This window comes from Pleuronectes platessa, chromosome 10, assembly GCF_947347685.1.
Source record: "Pleuronectes platessa chromosome 10, fPlePla1.1, whole genome shotgun sequence".
Lineage (NCBI taxonomy): Eukaryota > Metazoa > Chordata > Actinopteri > Pleuronectiformes > Pleuronectidae > Pleuronectes > Pleuronectes platessa.
Window position 1 is genome coordinate 26,552,286 of NC_070635.1, and position 22,460 is coordinate 26,574,745.

The 22,460-nt window shown below is 40.8% G+C and overlaps 1 protein-coding gene across 3 annotated transcripts in view; it reads left to right on the top strand.

Moving 5' to 3' along the window:
- LOC128448952 (intermembrane lipid transfer protein VPS13B) overlaps positions 1 to 22,460 on the top strand; it is a 325,941-nt gene that overhangs the window by 302,215 nt on the left and 1,266 nt on the right. For all 3 annotated transcript variants that reach the window (XM_053431840.1, XM_053431841.1, XM_053431839.1), the window contains exons 51-67: positions 1,019 to 1,189; positions 4,540 to 4,747; positions 5,324 to 5,512; positions 6,168 to 6,314; positions 7,750 to 8,036; positions 8,586 to 8,713; positions 8,925 to 9,121; positions 11,632 to 11,750; positions 12,609 to 13,059; positions 13,469 to 13,633; positions 13,995 to 14,223; positions 16,052 to 16,228; positions 16,598 to 16,768; positions 17,450 to 17,626; positions 19,085 to 19,187; positions 21,740 to 21,908; positions 22,027 to 22,107. In XM_053431840.1, the coding sequence (XP_053287815.1) occupies positions 1,019 to 1,189; positions 4,540 to 4,747; positions 5,324 to 5,512; positions 6,168 to 6,314; positions 7,750 to 8,036; positions 8,586 to 8,713; positions 8,925 to 9,121; positions 11,632 to 11,750; positions 12,609 to 13,059; positions 13,469 to 13,633; positions 13,995 to 14,223; positions 16,052 to 16,228; positions 16,598 to 16,768; positions 17,450 to 17,626; positions 19,085 to 19,187; positions 21,740 to 21,908; positions 22,027 to 22,107 (3,169 nt within the window). The remainder of the gene's footprint in view (positions 1 to 1,018; positions 1,190 to 4,539; positions 4,748 to 5,323; positions 5,513 to 6,167; positions 6,315 to 7,749; positions 8,037 to 8,585; positions 8,714 to 8,924; positions 9,122 to 11,631; positions 11,751 to 12,608; positions 13,060 to 13,468; positions 13,634 to 13,994; positions 14,224 to 16,051; positions 16,229 to 16,597; positions 16,769 to 17,449; positions 17,627 to 19,084; positions 19,188 to 21,739; positions 21,909 to 22,026; positions 22,108 to 22,460) is intronic.

Consider the following 22,460-nt stretch of genomic DNA (forward strand, 5'->3'; position numbering starts at 1 on the left):
TTAATAGACGAGGTAGAGCGCATAGCTGCGGTCTGCGACAAAAGAGTCACAGACAAGTCTGTTATGTCCTGCTCTCCTCATATTGGCCACCACATTAGAGAACTGAGGGTTACAATCAGAAGCCTCTTCCAGCTTCCCCCCTCAGGAGCTGGCCTGGATGAAAAGCTTCCTCTCAGCGCCTTGTCCCTCTCCTCTGTGTTGCCCCAGATCCATAAGTAACAGCCCTGTGTTCCCTTTATAGCACAATAGGCTCTATTAATATTCTCTTCCCTGGGGTGAGGGGGCTGCTTTGCTTTAACCAAGTAGAACTGGATGCAGTCTAGTGCAAGAGAAGAAGCCATTACAGTGTTTGGATTTAGTTATTTTTCTCCTTTTTGTAAAGACATTATTGACCAGTGTCTGGGGCTGAGGTATCCAATAGGATTATATAGTGCCGTTTAGCTTTTCCTGTGATCTTTGTAAATTACTGTTTGTAAGGCAAGTGAGCATGTCAGGAGTAAAATTCCAAAGAAAAGGCAGATTCAAACCGCTCCAAGTTTCAGGGTAAAAGCAGAGTTCAAGCAGAGGTCAATTTAATCGTTCTGACCAGAACAATAGCTATAGTCACTTGCTGTCAAGAGATTTCTTTCTCTATAGTGAAATAAAAAAGTGCACTTGAATTGTCTCTGGCGTAGACAGTTAGCATGCTTCCAGCCAAATGTGCACACAAAACACGCAGCAGTGGTTCAAATAATGTGCCTTTATCACCCCAAAGGTATGTAGGTTTTCATTTCAAGCAATCTGTAATCATACCATCCACCAGAGGAGATCATCAACTAAATAACTGGCTTGGCAGGAGCACCTGCATGTTGTTGGGTAAAAGTGTCACATGGTTGACGATCACTAAAAGTATTTATATTTAAAAACTACTTAGCTGTGAATTGTCTACTTCAAAAGGTAAGTCAATGTATGTGTCACGTTCATGCAGGTCTTGATAGAGAAATCTGTAATAATTTTGTTATCGTATTCTGCCCCTCAGGGAAGATGAAGATGCTTCTTACTGCGCTGTGCCAATCTCCACCAACCTGATCAAACAAATAGTGAATAAGACTGAAAATGAGGACAACCTGAAAGACATCCTGGCTGATTTCTATGGTCCAAAGACCTCTACTGACCTGCCGTGGCCCTACGTCACCAAAGATACTGACAGGTGCTGTTCTGCAAATTTTGTATAATGAATGTTCATATGTCTGTTCTTGTAGGTACAAATATCCTCAGACAAAGTATGATGATTATTTTGCACTAAACTTTCATGACTACTCTTGCTCTGAATCTTGAATCTGCTTAGAGACTAATCTTGACCCCAGGTGAGTAGGATAAACAAGCTGAAACTAAACAGAGTATGGAAATAATCGTCAGAGTTGTGAGCCAAATTCCCATTCACAACATCAAAGGTCCATGAGCCATAACCCAGCAGGATACCATGACACCACTTGAGTTATTGTAACGAGTCCACATCTATGCATCTTTTTAATATTTATTATCACACTTCTGCGGATAGTTCATCTGGCTGGTTACGATTGAATAACATCAAGAAGTATGTTTGCTTTTGTTTTTTTGAAATAGTAGGCTTCTTACATCTTCTCTCCTCAAAGCACAGAATTGTGCAAGCGAGCCTTTCGTGGGGGAGCTTCTCTTTATTGTTTACTCTGTTCACATAATAAAACTACTTAACTGCAAAGACAATGCAGAGCCATGCATCAGACATTAGCAGCAATCCCTCGGCAGTCCCCACAGACTGGAGATTTTAGCTGTCATTCTGTCACAGTCCCATGTTCTTACACAAGCCACAAGGCCTTGCATCCAGTTAAAACTTGGCACAGGTTCACTAAACGTACATTGTTTATACTGTATATGTGCATATCTCTGCAAGTGTGTATACAGTATGTGACCCATGCATACGTTTACATATAGTATTGGGCAGCACACACTTTTGGATCCCTCCACATGTGTCACTCTGGAACTCATCTTTTGTCACAGAGCAATCACATCTTGATAGCAGCGGTAGAGGACGTGGCCACATGCTCTCCAACAGGATCCAAATTACAAAGAGAGCCTGTGGTTGCCTGGATTTCTCTGCTCTCTATACATACACAATCACCCACAGACTGTTGCCCAGCACATTTGTACACACTCATAACATTATGTTGCATATGCACGCTACCATATGAATTGTTCACCTTTAAATGTCACAAGGTGTCAGCTCAGGGGATTCTATCTGCTGTCTGGTGTTGAGTTTCTCCATTAGTCAAGCCTATCTCTTCCCTGTGAGACAAAAGCCCGAAGGCCAAAGCATATTTCCCATTCTGGAGAGTGGCAAAAACCCAGAAATCTGCTACTTAATGTTCTAACGGAACAAAAGGAAAAGAAATGGGAAGAGAAAATGGGAAGAAGTGTTATTAAAAGATTAATAGCACTGATAGCTATCTTTAAACACACTCAGAGCTTGGACAACAAGTGAAACCCACAGTTTAATTTGTATATTTTTCCTTATTGCTGACAACAGTGACACAGTTTGCTGTGTGGAGACTGTTCAGTCTCCATGGCACAGCAGGCGAACCAAACCAAAGGAAGTCCTTGGCAGAGAGTGTGTAAATATTGTGTCTTAAATGGACAGGGGAAGTTGAGAGTGGTAAATGTTATTTTTTCTTTCTATGGTTGATTTTTAGTGGCAGCAAGGCACCTCCATAATCATTAAACAAACATCTTGTAATGGTTGGGTTTAGGGTGAGCTCAGGCTTGAGGCCATTTCTGTTCAGAGTGGTGTGCTTCTCAAGCTTCACACTTTTAAAACTCTCAGCTCCAGTTCTGGCAGGTTCTGAAAGAAGCTGCTGAGCACATATCTTTCAATTAGCTTTTGAGTGAGCACTTTAATTTGATTAATGAGTCCTGCACTCTGCTGCCCTCAGCCTTGAGGTCACACACACAAACAGAGCAGTAACTTGCAAAGAATAACTATCCACAGTGGTTTTTGGTCCTGTTTCTCAGCAGGAAGTCTCTGTTTATGTGACAAGTTTGAGGTGGCAGGTTGGTAGGTTGAGCAGAGTTGAAGCAGCCTTGAGGAAATAGGAAGACTGGGTCGTCTTTGATGGGTTTGAACTTCAGAGTAAGTCTGAGAGAACTGTTTGTTTGGCTCTCTTCTGGCAGTCTGCACTGTTTAGGGCTCACAAGACCATGATTACCATGAAATGACTGCTGTGACAGTAGTTTGCTGGAAAAGTGGTTGTGTGTTTCTGTCTCACTGTCTGTCTGTCTGTGTGTCAATATGACCATGTGTGTTCCTAGATGGTTTGTCAACTGTTCTCTCTGTTTGTTTTGCATAACCAATTCACAGACCGTTTTTGTTTAGCTTGTGTGACTGTTGTCAGTGGGTTAATGGTCTGCATATTACAACAGTCTGAGAATTGTTTGTTTATATATGACACATTTGAATACCTGTTTAAGGCTGCCTGTGGCTGAGTATTTGACAGTGTGTAAAACATGTCCACAGTACAAGAGCAGACAAAGGAAATTCTGTAACTCCTGGTGATTGAGCAGAAACGTGTTGATTTCCAGTCTGCACTGATAATAATGGTTGTTTATCAATAATGCATTACAGGTAGCTGTGTGTCTGTCAAAATGTATATGTCATTATAGATGTATGTCTGAAATGTCACCCATAGCTCGACTGCTATAGCTTATGTAAGAAAAGAGAGACGAGGTTTGTTCAGCATGTCTCCCTGCTTGTCTGTGGTCTTGTCTGGACGCCAGCATGACTATTTTATTGTAAAGACAAAGCTTCCAATGGCTCTGACTGTATAAGTGGATCAATCTTTTTCTGTTTTTAATAGTCCTTTTTATTGCCATTTTTATCATCATTAGATCAGATAAACAGAAAACACATCCCTTTTATCTACCTAATTCCCGATAAGACCAAACTTGATATAGAAAAAATTGTAATATGCAACATATACTGTAAAGACATGTGATATAAAAAACATGTTAGTCTTACACTTACACACTTACACAAATGACCAGCTATCTTGGAGGGATGGTGGCAGACTACAGTCATGCACACTGTCAGGTCATTCCTAAATTAATTACTCTCTCTCTATTAAGTCAGGTCATCTCATGGCGCTGCTAGACATCTCCTTCACTATCCACTGGCCTCAATAAGGTCTCTGAATATCCTTCTATTTTATAACAAATACACATGTGACTGGAACAGACAGCCATTCGTCAGCATTTGTTTCCTTACATTTCCTGTAAATCTTCACATAATTAACATAGTGTAGCTGAAGATGGGGAACAGTCACATCAATTTCTGTCAATATGGAAATCAGTTAGATAGCTTGGGCTCCTGACATTCTCACATAGAGTACAATGGAGCATGGTACAATTTCTTCATTGGATCAGAGTACTATGTTCTGTGAAATACTGTTTATCTGGGTCACTACAATACTAGCTAAATATACTATTGCTATTATGGGGATTTCTTTGGTAACATATTCTCCCACCCAGGTCAGTGCTGGAGCCCCTTGCCCAGTGGGACAGTCCCATGCAGGTGAAATTGTCCTGCTGGAAACCTGGCCTAAACACCCTGCTGGTGGAGCTACTACCCTGGGCTCTGTTAGCTAACAACTCCAAATGGGACCTCTGGCTTTTTGAGGGAGAGACTATTGTACTCCAGATACCAGCCGGCAAAGTCATTGTACCGCCCAACTTCAAGGTAGGATGCGATCTATCGTATTCTGAAACTTAGACATTTAAAACTGTGACAATTGTAGCTACAACATATCCACGCTTTTGGTCTTAAGCTCCAAAACACCAAAAGCCGCAGGATGTGCGCGCACAGTTTTCCCTTGTCTTCCAAAATCCATGCATCTAATTATAATTTAGGCTTTCTTGTATAAATCTGTGACATTTAGTCCGAAATCAAGATAACCCCGATGACACCATGAGGGTTATCACATCAGAGAGTACTTGGTATCTACTGTGACTCTGACAGTCAATTGGTTTGAGTGGGGGGGATGTCACTCAAGCATCTGCAACACAATGATGGCTTTTATAAACTCCTCAGTTGCCAGGACTGTTTGAAAAGCTTTGCAGGGAACATGCAATGAAGCTACAGTTGACCCTAGTATGTGGCTGTTTCAAAAATGCTATCAAACACAGTCAGTTTTAATAATAAGATTTCCCTGACACGAGTGACCGTGATTTAACCTCTGATTCCTTTCTCCCTTTCTTATTCTCTTCCTCTCACCCTTCACATATTTCCTTCTGTGCCCTTGTACCCCAAATCCAGGAAGCCTTCCAGATCGGTATCTACTGGGCCCACACTAACACCGTCCACAAGTCGACAGCATTCAAACTAGTCCACGACTTGACTTCTCCTCGATGGAAAGAGGGATCAGGATCAGAGGTGGTCACTTTGGATGAGGAAGGATGTGTAGAGGCAGACATCTCCCTGGGAGCCTTCCCTGGAAGACAGAAGGTGAGAAAAACAATGGCAAAACTTTAAAGCTGGATAAAAGGTTACAGGCCATCACCACTCCTCTTTCAATGTCCTGATATTTAAAAAGTGTATTCCATTTGGGTAGTGCAAAAAACTGTTCACAGAATTATCAAATCAAGACATATTATTATTTTAATGGGTTGTAATATATCAGAATGCATTTGACCTTTTCTGGTGTGTTTATTGAATTTTCGACCACTATCCAGCTGTAATAAAAACTGAACAGTTTACTTGTTTAGATATACACTGATACCAGATCACATATATAATATATGCTACTTAGTAAAACAGAAATAAAACACCATTTAAGTCCAATCATGAAAGGTTTTTTTTAACAAACCAGGGGGGTATAAAATTGTTGCTTGAAATACTTTAACGTCATTGAATTTTACATTAAGGCCATTGCTGGTACAATGGAAATGTTTTTAGCACAATGAAATATAAAGTTACTGTTTTTGAGTAGAGTAAACAGATAGCAAGTAAGTGTTTTTTTTTAATGCATCTTTCATTACTGCATCAACTTTATTAGCTCTTCATCTCACCATATTAAAATCAATACCAGATCTCTCAAGTAAATGTAACTCTTTTTTTTATCATCCATAAGACAGTTTAATGACTGCTGTTATCCCTGTAGCTGTGTCAGTTCTGCGTGTCGTCTGTGGTGAGAAACGGCATCCAGATCCTACAGATTGAGGACAGAACGATTCTTGTGAACAACACTCCTTACACAGTACAGTGCAGGCCTCTGCTGACTGACCACGCACTGGGAACTGATGACCAGGTATGGGCATGTGACATGAGCAATTTTCTCTTATCTTTCAACCTGAAATATCTTGAAAGAAGTTATACTTTGATATAATGAATTAATCAATTCTGGGTTATTTTGTTAAATATCAGACACCTGAATACAGAATCTTTTTTAGGTTTATTTCCCACCACCTGTATTAAAACATGTAAAAACAATCGTTGATAGAGTATTAGTCACAGGGCTTCTTGTAATTAACAGGAAGATATTAACTGCCCAGTGTCGAAGTCCCCACCATCTTAATTCATTGCTGCATCTCTATAAAACAATTTGAAACTAGAATGGCGCTCAGTGGAGTGCATCCTTGTATTCACCCCCTGATCCGGATCCCCACCAAAATTGAATGGGTTCCTGCATCTGTTTACTTGTTTTCATGGAAATATGTTCAGGTGTTTTCTGTATTCTTGCTAACAAACAAACCAACAAACAAACAGACAGGGTTGAAAACAACCTCCCTGGCAGAGGTAAAAAAGCTTATCCTGGACCCATGGCTTCCATTCCATACTGTTACCTTATAACCATAGAGCCTGTGTCTGTATGTGTGTGTGGTTTTATGGTCCTGCAGCATGTCAGTCCTGTACAGCTGATGTTTCCATGACTGTTTAGTCCTTACGCACATTACTCACACATCCAACACACCCCCGCCACACACATGCACTGCAGGGATGTAGCAAGCCGTTTTCCATCAGCTCATCTCTCCTTTCAACATTCTCACAATATGGCAATGGCACTTCACAGGGACATTAGACAAACAACCAGAATTGAATGCAGGTTTCCCTTCTCACTTTCATCTGCTGCTTGTCTCCAAAGAGAATAACAATGTAGTGATGTCATCTAACGAGCCTTCAGATCCCCTTAAAGAAGCATGGCAGAGCTTGCCAGTTGCCACTAATTGACTGAAAAACTTTTTAAAAAGAAAAGAGCCCCAAAAAAAATAACAGGCGCTGGGCTTAACATTAACACAGACCACAAACAAAGCTAGGAATGCCTTTTTAGTTGGTCTATTCATCATGCTTAATGCCTAATCCCCACAATCCTCAACTACTGGCTGCACACAGACTGCTAACCCATCACAGCAGGGCTTTTCTGCTACCAATTTAGCACTGAGTTGAGTGGGAGAAAGAGGAGAGTACAATAACAATGTGGTTTTACCATGTATCTTTTGTTTTAGTCACTTGTGGCCTCTGTCTTTCCTTTTTTATTTGCCTCCATGTCCCATATTTATATCCGTTTTCTTTTGCAACTTTTGTCCACCCTTAAATTGTTCATATTTGCTCTCCTCACCTCTTCATATTCTTTTTTTTCCTTCCTCATTGTTTTCCCGTCTTTAAAAAAACATTTTCTCCCTTTATTTTCCTCTCCTCTGCCCTCTCTTCCATTTCAACATATTTATACTATGTCCTCTCTCCAGGCCTGTGAGATACAAGAGACGTATGTGTTTAGCCTGGCTGCCTCTGAAGAGTCCTCCCTGGCCAAGCCCAGCTCAGTGCCATGCTGGGACCTCCTCCAAACCAATGTCCAGGGAAAGGTGGAGTACCCTTTGCCACTCAGATACATGCTCTTCAGCCTGTTTCCCAGGCCTGATGCCGGAGTTGGATCTGCAGCATGGAGCCTCCCGGCTCCCATCCATCCAGACTTCCCCAGGCAGAGTTTGTCTGTTCCTGTGGGACCAAGTTCTGGGTTTGGCCTTAGCAGCAGGTGGGTGAAGCAGAGCATTTGTGGTTTGCTGGCTGTGACAGTTCATTTAGAGCAGGGTTTGAACCCCAGCTGGCACAAGACATCAAGCGGTGAGGCACTGGAGCTAGTCACAGCTTGTTAAACATTGGAGATGGAGCAAAATAAGAAATGCCCTCAACATTTCCACTGTCAATCCCTCAGATTGTCTTGTGAAGTTGATCTTTCTCAGTCTATGATGTATTTCTTTCTTCTGACTTTCTCTTTCCTTATTGGTTCATTCTGTTTGAAAATCTTTATTTTTCTTTGAATCGCTTCAGCTACAGTAGTCTGATTAGATAGCTTTTGGCACATTTCAGCAAAAATATAGTGTTATATACAATAAGTAGGCCAATGTGCATACAATAATTCTCTTCACAAATACACCTCTGCAGTCTAGTTTTTGGCTGGCCAGCAAGGTTTCCCTCATTTACGGTAGGAATTTTGATCTGTGTGTGATTAGAAAATGTTTGGAGCTTCCTGTGAAAAGTTTAGTTACGGGTTAGGTTATTTATCTTTTAATTTGTTTTGCAGAGCCATAGTACTTACATATCAGGAACACCTTGGGGTGACATACATCACTCTGAATGATGACCCCTGTCCACGCATGCTGATCCACAACAAGTGTCCTATCCCTCTGCTGCTGAAGGAAACTGTTAAAGGTAAGAAGATCGATTGCTGACTGGAGCGGACACATCTCCTCTCCTCTCGTCCATTACCCAGATCTACTCAAGCCGTTCCATGTACTTTGCTCTGAACAAAACTTACTATTTTTTACTTTTAAAGCTCTTTGAGTGGTCATCAATACTAGAAAAGCACTATATAAATACAGACCATTACTTACACTAAGATCTGTTATATTATCTGTCATAGAAACTCCAAGGACTGAGGTATACTGCCGTCCTCTGCCTGCCAACTGTTCTCTGCACCATGAGCTTCATCAGCACTTTACCAGTTTCCCTGAGTGTAGGCAGAAAGAGATGTTGCCCACACTGCTGCTGAAAACCACCTCAGACCACAGCACCACTGACTGGACTGACCCCATAGATATCAACTGCCTCGGCACTCAGGTACAACAAGCATGCATGCACGGCATACAATAAAACTGAGTACACTCCAAGTCAGTGTCAATAAAATGTTAAGTTATTACAAATCCTGCTCTTTCATTTAAATTTTGTGATAGCCAAAATAGAATGAAGCGGATTAATTTTAAAAACAGAAACAAGGGAGATTTAATTGTGAATGTTGTTTGCCACCATTTCCCGAGGATGACTACTGGGTTTTCTCTTATTCCTGTTGTTCAGCCTATACCTCCTAGCACTGCTGCTACTGTGTTTCATCTTGTGTTTGGTAGCATGTTAAAGATCTTGTAACCTCTCTTGTCAAGGTGATGCAGAAATTATTTTTATTGTTGTTGCTGTAGTAGTTGTTGTTTATTAGTGTCAGATCTAGAGTCAGAGATACCTGCAAAATATGAGAGAGAGAGAGAGAGAGAGAGAAACTATGACAAAAAGGGATGGGAGTTCCCCCAGCAGTGACAGTACAGGGCTATGATACTCTTTAAAGCTGCTTTCAGAGATGCACTGGACTCCACAGATCCTTTGTAAATCCTCCGTAATTGTCCGAGTGAGACGCTCCGTAGTATACAGACTTTCTCCGCCTGGCCTCCATGTATAAAGTCTGTAGAAACCTGGATGAAATTGATGTGTGAAAACAGCAGGAATTCACTGCGAGCAAGTGGGGGGTTGATGATGCTTCTAACACGCAGCAGACGCAAAAATGAAAAAACAAACAAAAAGAAAGCAAATATCTCCTTGTGAAAAAGCGGTGACACACACAAAGAAACCACCGACGAAGCTGTCAAGAGAGTTTGTGGTGATGAGAGCTGACGATGGTGTTGGGGGGCTGTAAATGTGATCACGTGATTTACGCAGTGGAGTTAACACATTACTTCCTGCGTCTGTCTGCTGCACCTGGCTTGTCCACCTCTCACTTGAAAGGATTTGTTGCTGTTGTGATCGCTGTGCAGAAAACCTCCAACTGCGTTGTGCATGAGTAAAAGGTTGAGAAAACAGCTTAAATATATGATGGGGCTTGATAATTAAGGGCTTTGTATGTGACAAGCAGGATTTTTTATTCTATTCTGAATTTTACAGAGAGCTGATGCACAGAAGCTAAGACAGCAGCAATGGGATCTCTCCTTATTTATATGTGGATCAAATGACATGTCCTGATCAAACATAACTCCAAGGGAAGCAGGCCAAACTAGCACCATCCAAGGGGACTATCTGGTCAGAGAGGGATTTTCTGACATGTTTAGGGCCAATAACAATTAGCTCAGTTCTGAATTTAGAAGCAAAAAGTTCTGAGTCATCCAGGCCTTGATGTTCTTGAGAGATTTCTGAAGTGATTAGATTCATCAGGCTTCATAGATATGTACAGCTGAGTGTTGTCTGCATAACAATGGAAGTGTTTTCCTTTCTGATAACATTGCAGGAAACAGATACAAAGTGAGAGGTGACAGTCCAAATACAGAGCCTTGTGAAAAGACATGACTAACTTGTGTTTGCATGGAAGAGTCATTGTTAAAATTAACAAATTTTAATATATCTGATAAGTAAAACTTGAACAATCCTAGTGCTCTCTTTGATCCTGAGTGTTCCAGTCTTTATAAAATAATCTTCCATCAATCAAATCGATAACATTTTATTTGCATAGCCCTAAATCACAATGTGTCTCATAGGGCATAACAAGGTATGACATCCTCTGCCCTGAACCCTCAACAAGAGTAAGGAAAACCTAGAAACCTCAGAGAAAGCCACATGTGAGGACAGAAGTGAAATAGATGCCGCGTGTAACTGAACACATGATTAGAAGAAACTGTTTGTAACATAATGGAAAAGTGTGTCAATGTTTAATGTTTAATCTTATGATCTATAATGTCAAATGCAGCACTAAGAGCCAGCAGGACACGTATAGAGACAGTGCTGTTTCTGTGCTGTGATGGATTCTAAATCCTGGTTGAAAGTCCCTTATCTTCAAATAGCCCATTCTTGTGCAATTAATCACACAATCTAGACAATTCTTTACCATGTTGGATCCAACCCAGGCCAAAACTGAGGAAACTGTGGTGCGTGTGAGTGTTTTTGCTCCGGTCAGTGTAATATAGTGGGTTAAATACGGTGTTACGTAGGTGGGTGTAAGGTTTTGTGTTGTGTCTAGCCAGCTGTAGGCTGGGGTTGAGGTTGAGGACGTCTATCTCTGGTTACTGCGAGGTCTGAGTCTGACCTATGTGGTAGGGGTGAGAGGTGAAAGGTCAGACTTGTTATGACTGCTCAGCAAAGTGTTCATCAGGGATCTGTTTCCTTTCGTAACATGAGGGACTGATCACTCTGGACCTAGAGTGGCGGAGGCTAAAGTCGGACACATGCATGCTGTGAAACACGCATGAAGAATAATGTAAAGTATACTGAGCTGCAAATCTACTCTGTTTATTAAAGGTGAAATGCGCCTCACTCCATCTTTGGCTGTTTGAGTGTAATTCCATCTCCCTACAGATTTGTTTTGTGATGTTGTTCAGGTGGTGTTCCTGCCCGGTTTTGGGTGTCTCTACATTGATGTCGTGCATGAGAGGGGTACCCTGGTTCTGTCTCTGGCACCAGAGGGCAGTGTGGACACTATAATCAACCAGCACAACAGGTATGTGTGTTCTTGTGTTCTGTGTTTATGCTTCCTACGTATTGGAACCATAATAAATCATCTGTGCATGCACCACATACCACTTTGCCTTTTGCTGTTTTAAAATTGCATTATAATGATTGATTTATAATAATTTGCATTTACATTTTCATGGAGCAGCAGTTACATGCAGAGATAGACATCACTGTCACCACAGGAGGGTGCTCAAACCCTCTTATATTGTCTTGAGTGACATTAGTTATGCAGGAAAAACATGAGTAGAACATGATATCATGCTGTATAATCTGAGAAAACACATACTAATAGACAATACAAAAACTAACTAGGAAATCATCTTCATTAATTTGACAACACGTGCAACATTTATAAAAATAGGTGATAAAACAGAACCAAATATGGAAATATTTCATATTTTCAAATACTGCTTTTCTGCTGCACATGCCAGATTTATTTAGAGTTTTACATTACTTGATTGTGTTTTGTTTATTTGCAGGGGTATTCTTAAATTAAACTTGGACGAGCTCTAAGGGTCACTGTATTACTGATTACATCAACACATTACTGCTTTGTAATTTGACAAAATAGAAAATGAATGTAATGACTTGAGGTAAATGTAAACAAATGACATCTGTGTTCATTGTTAATCTGGTGGTTCAGCACAAGCTGAAGGTTTTGGCTTCTTTATTCTCTAATAATCAAACTAATCATGGTTAAAACTTGATTATATTTCACATGAAGTTTTTTTTTTTTTAACTTTTAGACAACAAAAAATATTTAAGTTATGACATCCTGCTATACTTTCTTTTATTTCATCATGTCATTGTATTTTCGCATTTATAATATCTGTATTGTTTTCAGGTCTTTGAAGCTGTCCTTCAGAGTTCTCGTGAGTGAGACCAGTGTGGCTTTGAGTGATGACATCACTAGTCCGTCTGGTTCTGTGGAGCTGCTTAGACTCACGTTGACTAGGCTGCTCTTCAGTCTGGCTCCAGAACCTACGTCCGTTCCCCTGGAGCTGACAGTTGACCCTGGCATGGAAACAGCATCCATCTCGGCTCTGATGCCTGACACCTCTCTGATTGAGGTCTTCTGCTCAGCTCTGCAAATAGACAACCAGCTTTATAACCGGGCAAGTTTCCACTTCCCCGTGCTGCTGTGCCAGGATCAGAGAGTGGGAGTTGATCCCGGGGGTCCGTGGAGCAGCGAAGCCAACCCCACAGATTCTCCTGAAGCCCTGGAGGAGTTCAAACAATCCTGTTTTCTGCAGCTCAGTGTGACGCTGGCTGGAGACAAATGCACTGTGGAGGAGGTTGGTTTGGATAAGCTTTTTCTTTGTCACTGTAGACTGCTGTTTGATAACCTGAACATTGACTTTGAATAATTTTGTCTTCTATCTGTCAGTATTTTATAAGCACTGTTTATCTACTCAAAGCACTGTAAGCACATACCTGGGTATCTATAACCCCAGTAATCATACAGTACACCCTAGCAACAACAGAAATAGTGTCAACACAAAGTATAGTATGTGGGATTATGCAATTTCTTTATTAGTTTAATTATATAACAAATAGTAATAATTCAAATGGAAATTGGTTTACGACTGCATTGACACTTAAAAGGAAATCACCCTTTTTCAAAGACAGAATCAAAGTGTCCAAATTATTTACTTCTCTTTCCAGTCATTTCTCACATTACAGCTTTGTGCACATTCTCCTTAGGTCAACTTCCATCTCCAGCCTGCTAGAGTCTACCTTGAAGACACCTTTGTTTACTACATTAAGACCCTGTTCTACACCTACATCCCTGATAGAGCTATAGCCTCAGCTACAGCAGAGAGCCAGAGGAGTAGAGAGTCTGGACCAGACCCTACGCTCCCTGAACAGGTGCACCAATCATAATATCTTGTCTTAATTGAATCACTCCATTCTCATTACTAGTACAGTGCCTTACATATGATAGACAGACAGGCAGACAAAGGGGAAGTAATTCTATGAATGTTGCTGTCATGACAGAGATCAACAGTGGCAGGTTAACCTTGGGGCAGACATACATTTAGCAGCATTCAACCTTATTATAGCTAACAGCCTGCTTACATAATATCTGCTCACAATAAGCCACTCTTAATTTCTAAACATGTAATGATGAAATAATTCTGTAACGGATAAATGACAATCTACATGTTTTAGTATGGTTTTGTTATATTTGAAAAATCTTTATTTTGCCTAATTTTGTAATATTCTCCAGGTGCTTCAGTCGCTGCATGCATTAGTCCACCCAGTGCGGCTGCAGAGGCTGACCATCCAGCCGGTCAACCTGCTGGTCAGCATCCATGCCTCCCTTAAGCTGTACATCGCCTCAGACCACACTCCACTCTCCTTCTCTCTGTTTGAGAGAGGGCCACTCTGCACCACAGCCAGACAGCTTGTCCACGTTCTGGCAATGCACTATGCTGCTGGAGCCCTCTTCAGAGCTGGTAGGTCATTGACAGAGGAGGCACAGCTTTTAATTTCTCTAAAAAAAACATGCAGCCATATCATAAGAGTTTGTGGTACACATATTTTCAATAACAACATTTACATTATTTCATGAAGGACAGGATTTTAGCTTGAGTGAGAAATTCTATAAATTTACCTTTCGCTAGGTCCAGAGTTGAGTTTTTGAAATTATTGCTCCTATTTGGGGGGGCTCCTGTTACTCTGTGGCAGAAAGTGCAGTGAAAATATCCAGCAGCAAAACCCCAAAACTTGAATGGCTGGAAGCACGACAAAGATTTAGATTCTCTTATCATTTATTTTTGAGACTTCTGTTTCACACTCTGAGTGTAGGCAGGATGTTATGGTTAATCCGTGAATGACCACCAGGTCTAAGCCTGACTTTATCAGGCACAGTAAAGGTTATCTTCCTCTCTCCCTCATTGTCATCCTGTCAAGTCTAAGAGTCCACACATGGTCTGATTTAACTCATACATTCCCACATCAGAAATCACCGTTCTGGCCAGATGCTTCATTCCCGCTGTCTCTCATTAAAGCCCTCATTTCTGCTCGTATTTCAACACATCACCTTACCACGTTCTCCTCTTCCTGAGTCATCACGGAGAGACGGACCTGGAAGCAATGCATTCTGGGCCTGATTAGCTTTAGAATCTATGGTACTACAATCATGCATACGCCCACAGGCGTAAATCCCCAGTCTGCACATGCAAAGACTTATGGACATATGGATATTGAAAGGCATAAACTCCAGTATATGCATGTGTGTGTGTTTAAAAGCATGACTCAGCCCTGTAAACATCAGCTCCTGTCAGGACTTCATGCTTTACCAAAACCACAACTGGGAGACTTTGTAAAGCAGAAAAGACCACTTGGCCCCACTGGAGTTTGTTACCTACCATTAGAGTCCATCACTCAAAAGAAAAATTGACAGAGAATAAGATCATAGCATTGAGAAATGGCTATTTGATTTTTGTGATGCAATTGTCAGTGCATAAATATCCATGAGCCTTGCCATCTGCAGGAGGCTCAATGGATGAATAAGAGAAGTGAGATTGTAGGAGACTATACATCTAACTGTGTCAAACTGTGCGTCTGTGTGCACAAGTTTGTGTGTCTGTGTGTTTGTAAATGTTTGAGTTCTGAAGAAATAAATTCTTATAAATTTAATACAGTGTGAAACATCATAATGTCAAACACTTTGTGCGTTATTCTGTCAATTCTGTAACTGCATTTGCTCGTAAAGCTGTTTTTGGCACATAGAAGATAATGAAAGTGTCTCTACTCAAGGGGCTTGTATGTTCAATGTTCCACTCAGAGTAAATGTTCCATATGTATTGTCTTTTTATTTCTGTATAATGCAAATTCATTTCAGGACTACAAACAAATACTGTGGGATTATACATTATGTTTTACATGGCTACCTCCAACAACAATACAGTTAAAGTTGATTTATTGAAATATTTTCTTCCAGTCCAACTTTTTCTTGTGAAGCTTAACTGAGTGAGTTTCTCCAGCTAACACCAAAAGGGAAAGAAGACACTGCTGTCTGAAATGTCTCATAGCATTGAGGAAATGGAGATCCAACACACTCCAGAATAGTTTATAAATTCTTTGTTCTTAGATGCCAGGAGGTTGAAGAACTATTTCTGAAACTACTGATACATTTATATAAAACAAAGCTCCCAGCAATTGACTGATTATACACTATCAAACAGTACAGTTTAATGTTCCAGCATATGTACATATTTGGCCATATGTGACGTTATTATTCACAATTGTACCCATCTGACATCCTGTGTCTTTCATCAGGTTGGGTGGTGGGGTCTTTGGAGATCCTCGGCAGTCCTGCTAGCCTGGTGCGGAGTATCGGTAACGGCGTGTCAGACTTCTTCCGTCTGCCTTATGAGGGTCTGACCCGAGGACCTGGAGCCTTTGTCAGTGGGGTGTCCAGAGGGACCACCTCTTTCGTCAAACATATCTCAAAAGGTAACACAAATGTTCAGTCTTTAAATTTTCTCTTAGAGTTAAACATTACCTGTGTTATCTGATAAACAGTTTTTATTTATATTGAATTTATATTGCTATCATGCCGATATATCAGGTTTGTTAGAAAAAACTTTGAGCTGTGTAATGAATTAAATAATGAAAGTGAAGAAAATACATATCTCAGCGCAGGAACACGCCTTAGGGAAAGGTGTCACTGATTCATAAATAAATAAGTACATATACGTCATATACTGAAGCAATTTTAATCTCTGATTGAATATTGTGAGGCTCTATCACTAACCATCAGCACTCATGATGTAATTTGCAAACTGTGAACATTGAATGTGAACATGGCACCATTGTGTTCAGGTACGCTGACGTCCATCACTAACTTAGCCACAAGTCTGGCCAGGAACATGGACAGGCTGTCTCTGGATGAGGAGCACTACACCAGGCAGGAGGAGTGGAGGCGACAGCTGCCAGAGAGTCTTGGGGACGGACTAAGGCAGGGGCTGTCACGACTCGGTATTAGCTTGTTAGGTAGGTTTACATACACTGACGCACTCATTTGTTTACCTCACACTATTAGTTGTTTTTTCAGTGGCATAACAATAATACAATTTTGTAGTCCTGGTTTTTGAAAATTCAAACAAATGTGAGCACTATGTTGCATTGTCTTTAAGTTACATTACAAGTAATAAATTAATTTCAAGAAATACTTACCATACTAAAAAAGGCAGTAAATCAAGCACGTGCTCTGCCCACATATATTTGCACACACACACACACACACACACACACACACACACACACACACACAGTGGTGTGCACAATACAGAGAGCTTTGAGACAGAGCAGTGGAGACAGCACAGCAGGGACTCAGTAAACACCCAGAGGGCAGTAAAACTGTAAAGAAATGTCAGAGCATCGAAACCAAGCAGCTGCTCGGATCTTTAGGTTACAGTGGATTATAATTTGTCATTCATAGCATGAATGGTCAGACCTTTTCTGGAGGGAATAAGTATTTCGGAATTCCTCTGATCCTTTGGAGTGAGACCCACCATCTCTCTGAAAATCTGAAAATATCTTTCCCCCTTTGTTAAAGGTGTTTTAAATTTGTCTGTACAAATTGCTTATTTTCACTGTGAATATTTTATTTCAATTTATTAACACGGCACATCCTACAAGCAAACTACCAAGACTTTTTTTAATATTTTGCAGGAGCGATAGCAGGCATTGTTGACCAGCCAATGCAGAACTTCCAGAGGAGCTGGGATATGCAGAGCTCAGCTGGTAGCAAAGCCAAAGGCGTAATCTCTGGAGTGGGGAAAGGCATTGTGGGTGTTTTCACCAAACCCATCGGCGGAGCTGCTGAGCTGGTGTCTCAGACTGGATACGGTGAGTTCAGGATGTGCCAAAGATAAGTCCATGTTGAAAACAGTCATTGTGTTTTTTTTCTTTATAGAGCTGCTTTAGTACTGTAGGTTACATTAGTGAGCAATTCTCATCATGATCAACACAAACTATGATGAACTCATTCTGGAAACCAAGAGCTCAGTCACAATAATCGAATAACCGCACAAGTGAATTAGAGTTAGTGTGTTAGTAAATTTGAAATGGAAAGCACAACATCTCCCTTCCGTCCTCTCAGACCCAGACAGAAGTCACATGTGTATCAGGCCAGCCCTCCAGTCATTTAGCCGTGTGGCTAATCATACATGAACCAACAAATTCAATTATGCTAAATGGTCTGTATTTATATAGAGCTTTTCTAGTCTTGATGAGAACTCAAAGCACTGTACAGTACAGCTTTTTGCCATTCACCCATTCACAAACACATTCATACAGCGATCAGAGCAAATGTGAGGTTCAGTATCTTGCCCGAGGACACTTAGGCATGGAAATTGGGAACCGCCGACCCTCTGATCGAAGACAACCCCTCTACCCTATGAATCACATATGGGAAGTTAAGGCCCCTGGAGTTAGTATTTTATTAAGGGCAAAAGATGTGGGTAGGGGTGAGAAGTGGATCAGATGGTTGTGTTGGTAAGTGCTAACAAGTCTACTCCCAACAAGCTTGGCAGCTTCCTATAAGTGCTGTGACTCCCTGAGGACCTGACTCTCATCTATCTAATCGTCTGAGATCACACAGTACCAACACAAACTTGTGCATATGCTCACTGCATCGGTAGAAACACACTCACCAGCACACATGCCATTACTCACTCTAACAGCACAGGCGCACCAAAGGTCAATATACCAGTGATATATATTATAATTATACAGAATAATGTAATTGTTTGTGGATTAATTCTATCACTATCCATCCTCTCTTATGAAATGGATATATCGACACACATACTTCCACATAATGACTCAGAGCTAAATAGTGCTGCAGAGTATCACTGCGCTGACATAATTACTGGGACCTACTGAGGTCTTTACGACTCTGTTTAACTGCTTGTTGACTTCATTGGCTCGCTGCTACACAAGGGTTATGACCTCACTCTGAAGTATGAGTATGGAGTTTTATCTGATTTATTAGCTCATATTAACCTTTAAGTTTAAGTTTAAGTCTGTTTTATTAAATGGTAAATGGTCAGAATTTATTTAGTGCTTTTCTACACACCCTCATGAGCAGCACTTGTCTATCATACATCAACCATACACTCCGGCCCAGCCCCCCTTCTGATTAGTGGACGACCCGCTCTCACTCCCGAGCCACATCCGTCCCCTTATCAATTTGATGTCGTAACCAAAGGGATGCGCACAATCCACTCCACTGTCAGACAGAGAACATAAGGCACCCTTCAGTTACACTGATGCTGCCTGTTGTCTTTGTGTCTCTTCTAACAGGGATCCTTCATGGAGCAGGACTGTGGCAGCTTCCTAAACAACTCTACCTGCCTGTAGAGGAGAAGTCGGCTCTAGCCCCAAACAGCCACCTTAAATATGTCTGGTAAGCCCCAGTCATTAATCCTGAAGGCTCCTCCTTAAATTCCGTGCAGCTCTTCTTCTAGAAATGCAACATGTGTTTTTACCTTTACTTGTGTTGGACTCTCTCCAGAATCTGCTGTTCCACCTCTCATCATTTTTGCTGTTGTGTTTTAAATAACCTTGGAGAGTTTATTACCCACTTTCTCCCCACAAAAAAGCCTGGAAAGATATTTGACCTTGATCCTACACATGGTAGCCAGCCTGCCCTGCTTTGTTCTCATTGAGCCATGGTAAAAGGTTTTTATAAGCACTCTGCCAAAGCCGCCAGCTAGAAATTGTGCTAGTAATTTAATTATGAGTTTATCCAGAGATCATTCCCTGTGCCCTCAGATGGAGGAGGAACACCTCTCTGTGTGAGTTGTAATGGTTTGGAGAGACTCAGTTTACAGAGGACACATGTTTGGGTACTGTGGAGTAAATCATCTCCAGCCCAGCATCAGATCTGAGTGTTCCACTGATTCCAAGATTACAGTGAAACACTCAATGTAATCATACAAATGTATGAGGCCAGTGTGTGTAGAAGGTGATCAGGAGCCCTAGTAAGTGCATTTGTGCTATTTTAAAATGTTTTTTTCTGAAGTTTGTTTTCCATAGTTATCAAACATTAGCTTGTAGTAGCAGTCTGCTATTGACAACTGCAAAAAATCCTAATTACAATATTTATTCTGGACATTCAGGGATGGAAAAAGATACATCCTAATGTATTTTGAAATAGTATACATAATACACTTATATTAAATGTATCAAAATAAACACCTGTATTATTGTATTTTAAAAATACTACTTCCATATATTTATCAGCCTGTTTGATCCATCTCTTCAGCAGCACACTGACTCAGTTGAGTATGGGGACCATTTTTGAAAGCAACAGTTAAATGAGGCATGCCATAAATCTGACATGCAACCAGTCAACACATAGTTCAAATAGTCTGACCTACAGTACCTGTTTGGTAAGGACCGACCTCGCACTAGTAGCACTGTCAGCAATGACAAACAAGTCATTCCTAATAAGACAACTGATAGCACCTTATCCAAAGAAACAATTTTCTAACTAATGAATAAATCAATCAATGTAAAAATAACTATTCAATTGTTCAATAGCACTGTTATTTCAGAAATATTCTCACTAAACACAAAACAGCTGACAGTAAGTTACACACTTTGAATTAGAGAAGTTGTGAGCTACAACAAATGCCTTTGGTGGCTGGGATAACAACATGTGGTTTTCCGTGGCTTTGCAGTAAAACATTGTTTATCACGATAAGACACAAAAAATGTGTGCATTTACTAATTTAAACCATCTCTTTGCATTATAGAGTAATGTTATACAACAACTCTGAGCCGCTGTATAGTTCTTCTCCTGTGAACAGCCAACAAAAACTTAAGATACAGGCTGAAAGTGCAAGGTAACATCAACTGTCAGGGCTGCTAATGTTTCTTGGGTTAAATAGTATTTGTTCAATATTATTCAGCCTAGGATACTCAAAGAAACACCAAACCTAACAGGAGTTGTTGAGAATTTATGCAAAACAATGGATGGAGAGCTGGCAACCAACACATTTCTCACCTTGAGCTTCTTCTTTGGGTCTCGCTTCATGCTGGATCATAAATTTTCTGAACCTCAATGTTCCGATCTCAACAAGCCTTGGCAAATAACTGAGTAAACGCCAATCAGAGGCTGCATTCATCAATTTACATTTTATGAAATCATCACGGACACGTCTCACAGAAACTATTTTACAGCATTTCTTACCTAAAAATACTAATGACAAAATACTATTTTATAATTCAAATACATGTATCATAAATACTGCCCATCCTTGTGGACATTTCACTTTAGTTTTCATCACCTGAGGAGTTAGCGATATGTTGCACTAACGTTAGAGGAAGATGATAAATGAATGCTCCCCTGTGGTTTCATTCATGCTGCATTGCAGTCAAATTGGTTTCCATCAGGCGTCCATCAGTTATTTTTACTTCTGCAAGTAGCCCACACACTGGAGGGGTCAGGCAGTTAGAGCAGAGCAACACAGAGCAGAACCAAACTGTCACTACTGTAGCTGCTTAAACCTCTGCTCTACAATACACCTGCCCCCCCCCCAAAGTAAACAAAGTGTCAGAGGAGCATGAGTGAACACTTCAGTTCCTCCTCACATGCGTGTGTAATAGGAACCATACAGAGAAAATGCTAAAAAATTAAATTACAAGATGTATGCACACACATGGTAACTTGTATCTGTGGGTAATGTTAGTCTGACTCTTGTGTTTACTTGGAAAGTGTGTGTCAGAAGTTAGGAGGTCTGCCCTACTATATGTGCAGTTATATGTACGCACTTAAGCCATTCACGATGGTGGGGTAATATGGATGTGATTATTCCCTACAGTGTCCGGGTAATTAAGCATTACATTTCAACGGCCTCTTTTTTTCACATTTACCCTTTGAGTGAATTTCCAGTTATGTCATAACTTGTTTTTAATGTACATCACTCTCTGCTTGTTCTCCTGTGACCACAGGAAGATGCTTCAGTCTTTGGGGCGACCGGAGCTCCACATGGCCCTGGAAGTGACCATCGTGAGTGGCTCAGGTCAGGAGCACGCCGGCTGTCTGCTGCTCACCTCTGAGGTGCTGTTTGTGGTCAGTCTCAGTGAGGACACACAGCAGCAAGCTTTCCCCATCACAGAGGTAACTGACGGTCGTCAGCACATCATAAATCTCCTGTCCACATTCAATAACAGTTCCTGTGACAGTCCACCGAAGGTCTCTTTGGCAGTGTGGGTGTTGAATGTCCTGTTGTCTGCAGGTGGAGTGTCAGCAAGAGCCAGGACAGGAAGGCCAGCTCATCCTCACTTTACAACAGCAGACAGTCACAAGTGACACAGAGGTGAGGCAGAAAGTAACAATAATATAGATATGTCAGTACATTATGTACCAAGTATTTTCAATGTTTTTCAGAAACAAGGTATGCTTTGATTTGATGGATAATTTTTTTTTAATTTCAGTTTATTTTTTACCTCCGCCAAAGAGGTTATGTTTTCATCTGCATTTAATTGTTAGCAGGACTACACAAAAGTCACTTTCCAAGTGATTCTGTGAAGGGATGGGCATCTCTGTGAGCTAAGCTCACATTTTGGTGTGGATCCAGGAATTTCTTTCACTTTCTTTGACATTCTGAGATAGGGCGGTTTTCCACATTTTATTTTAGTTAACTTTATTTTATGCTTTAGTATTTATTCT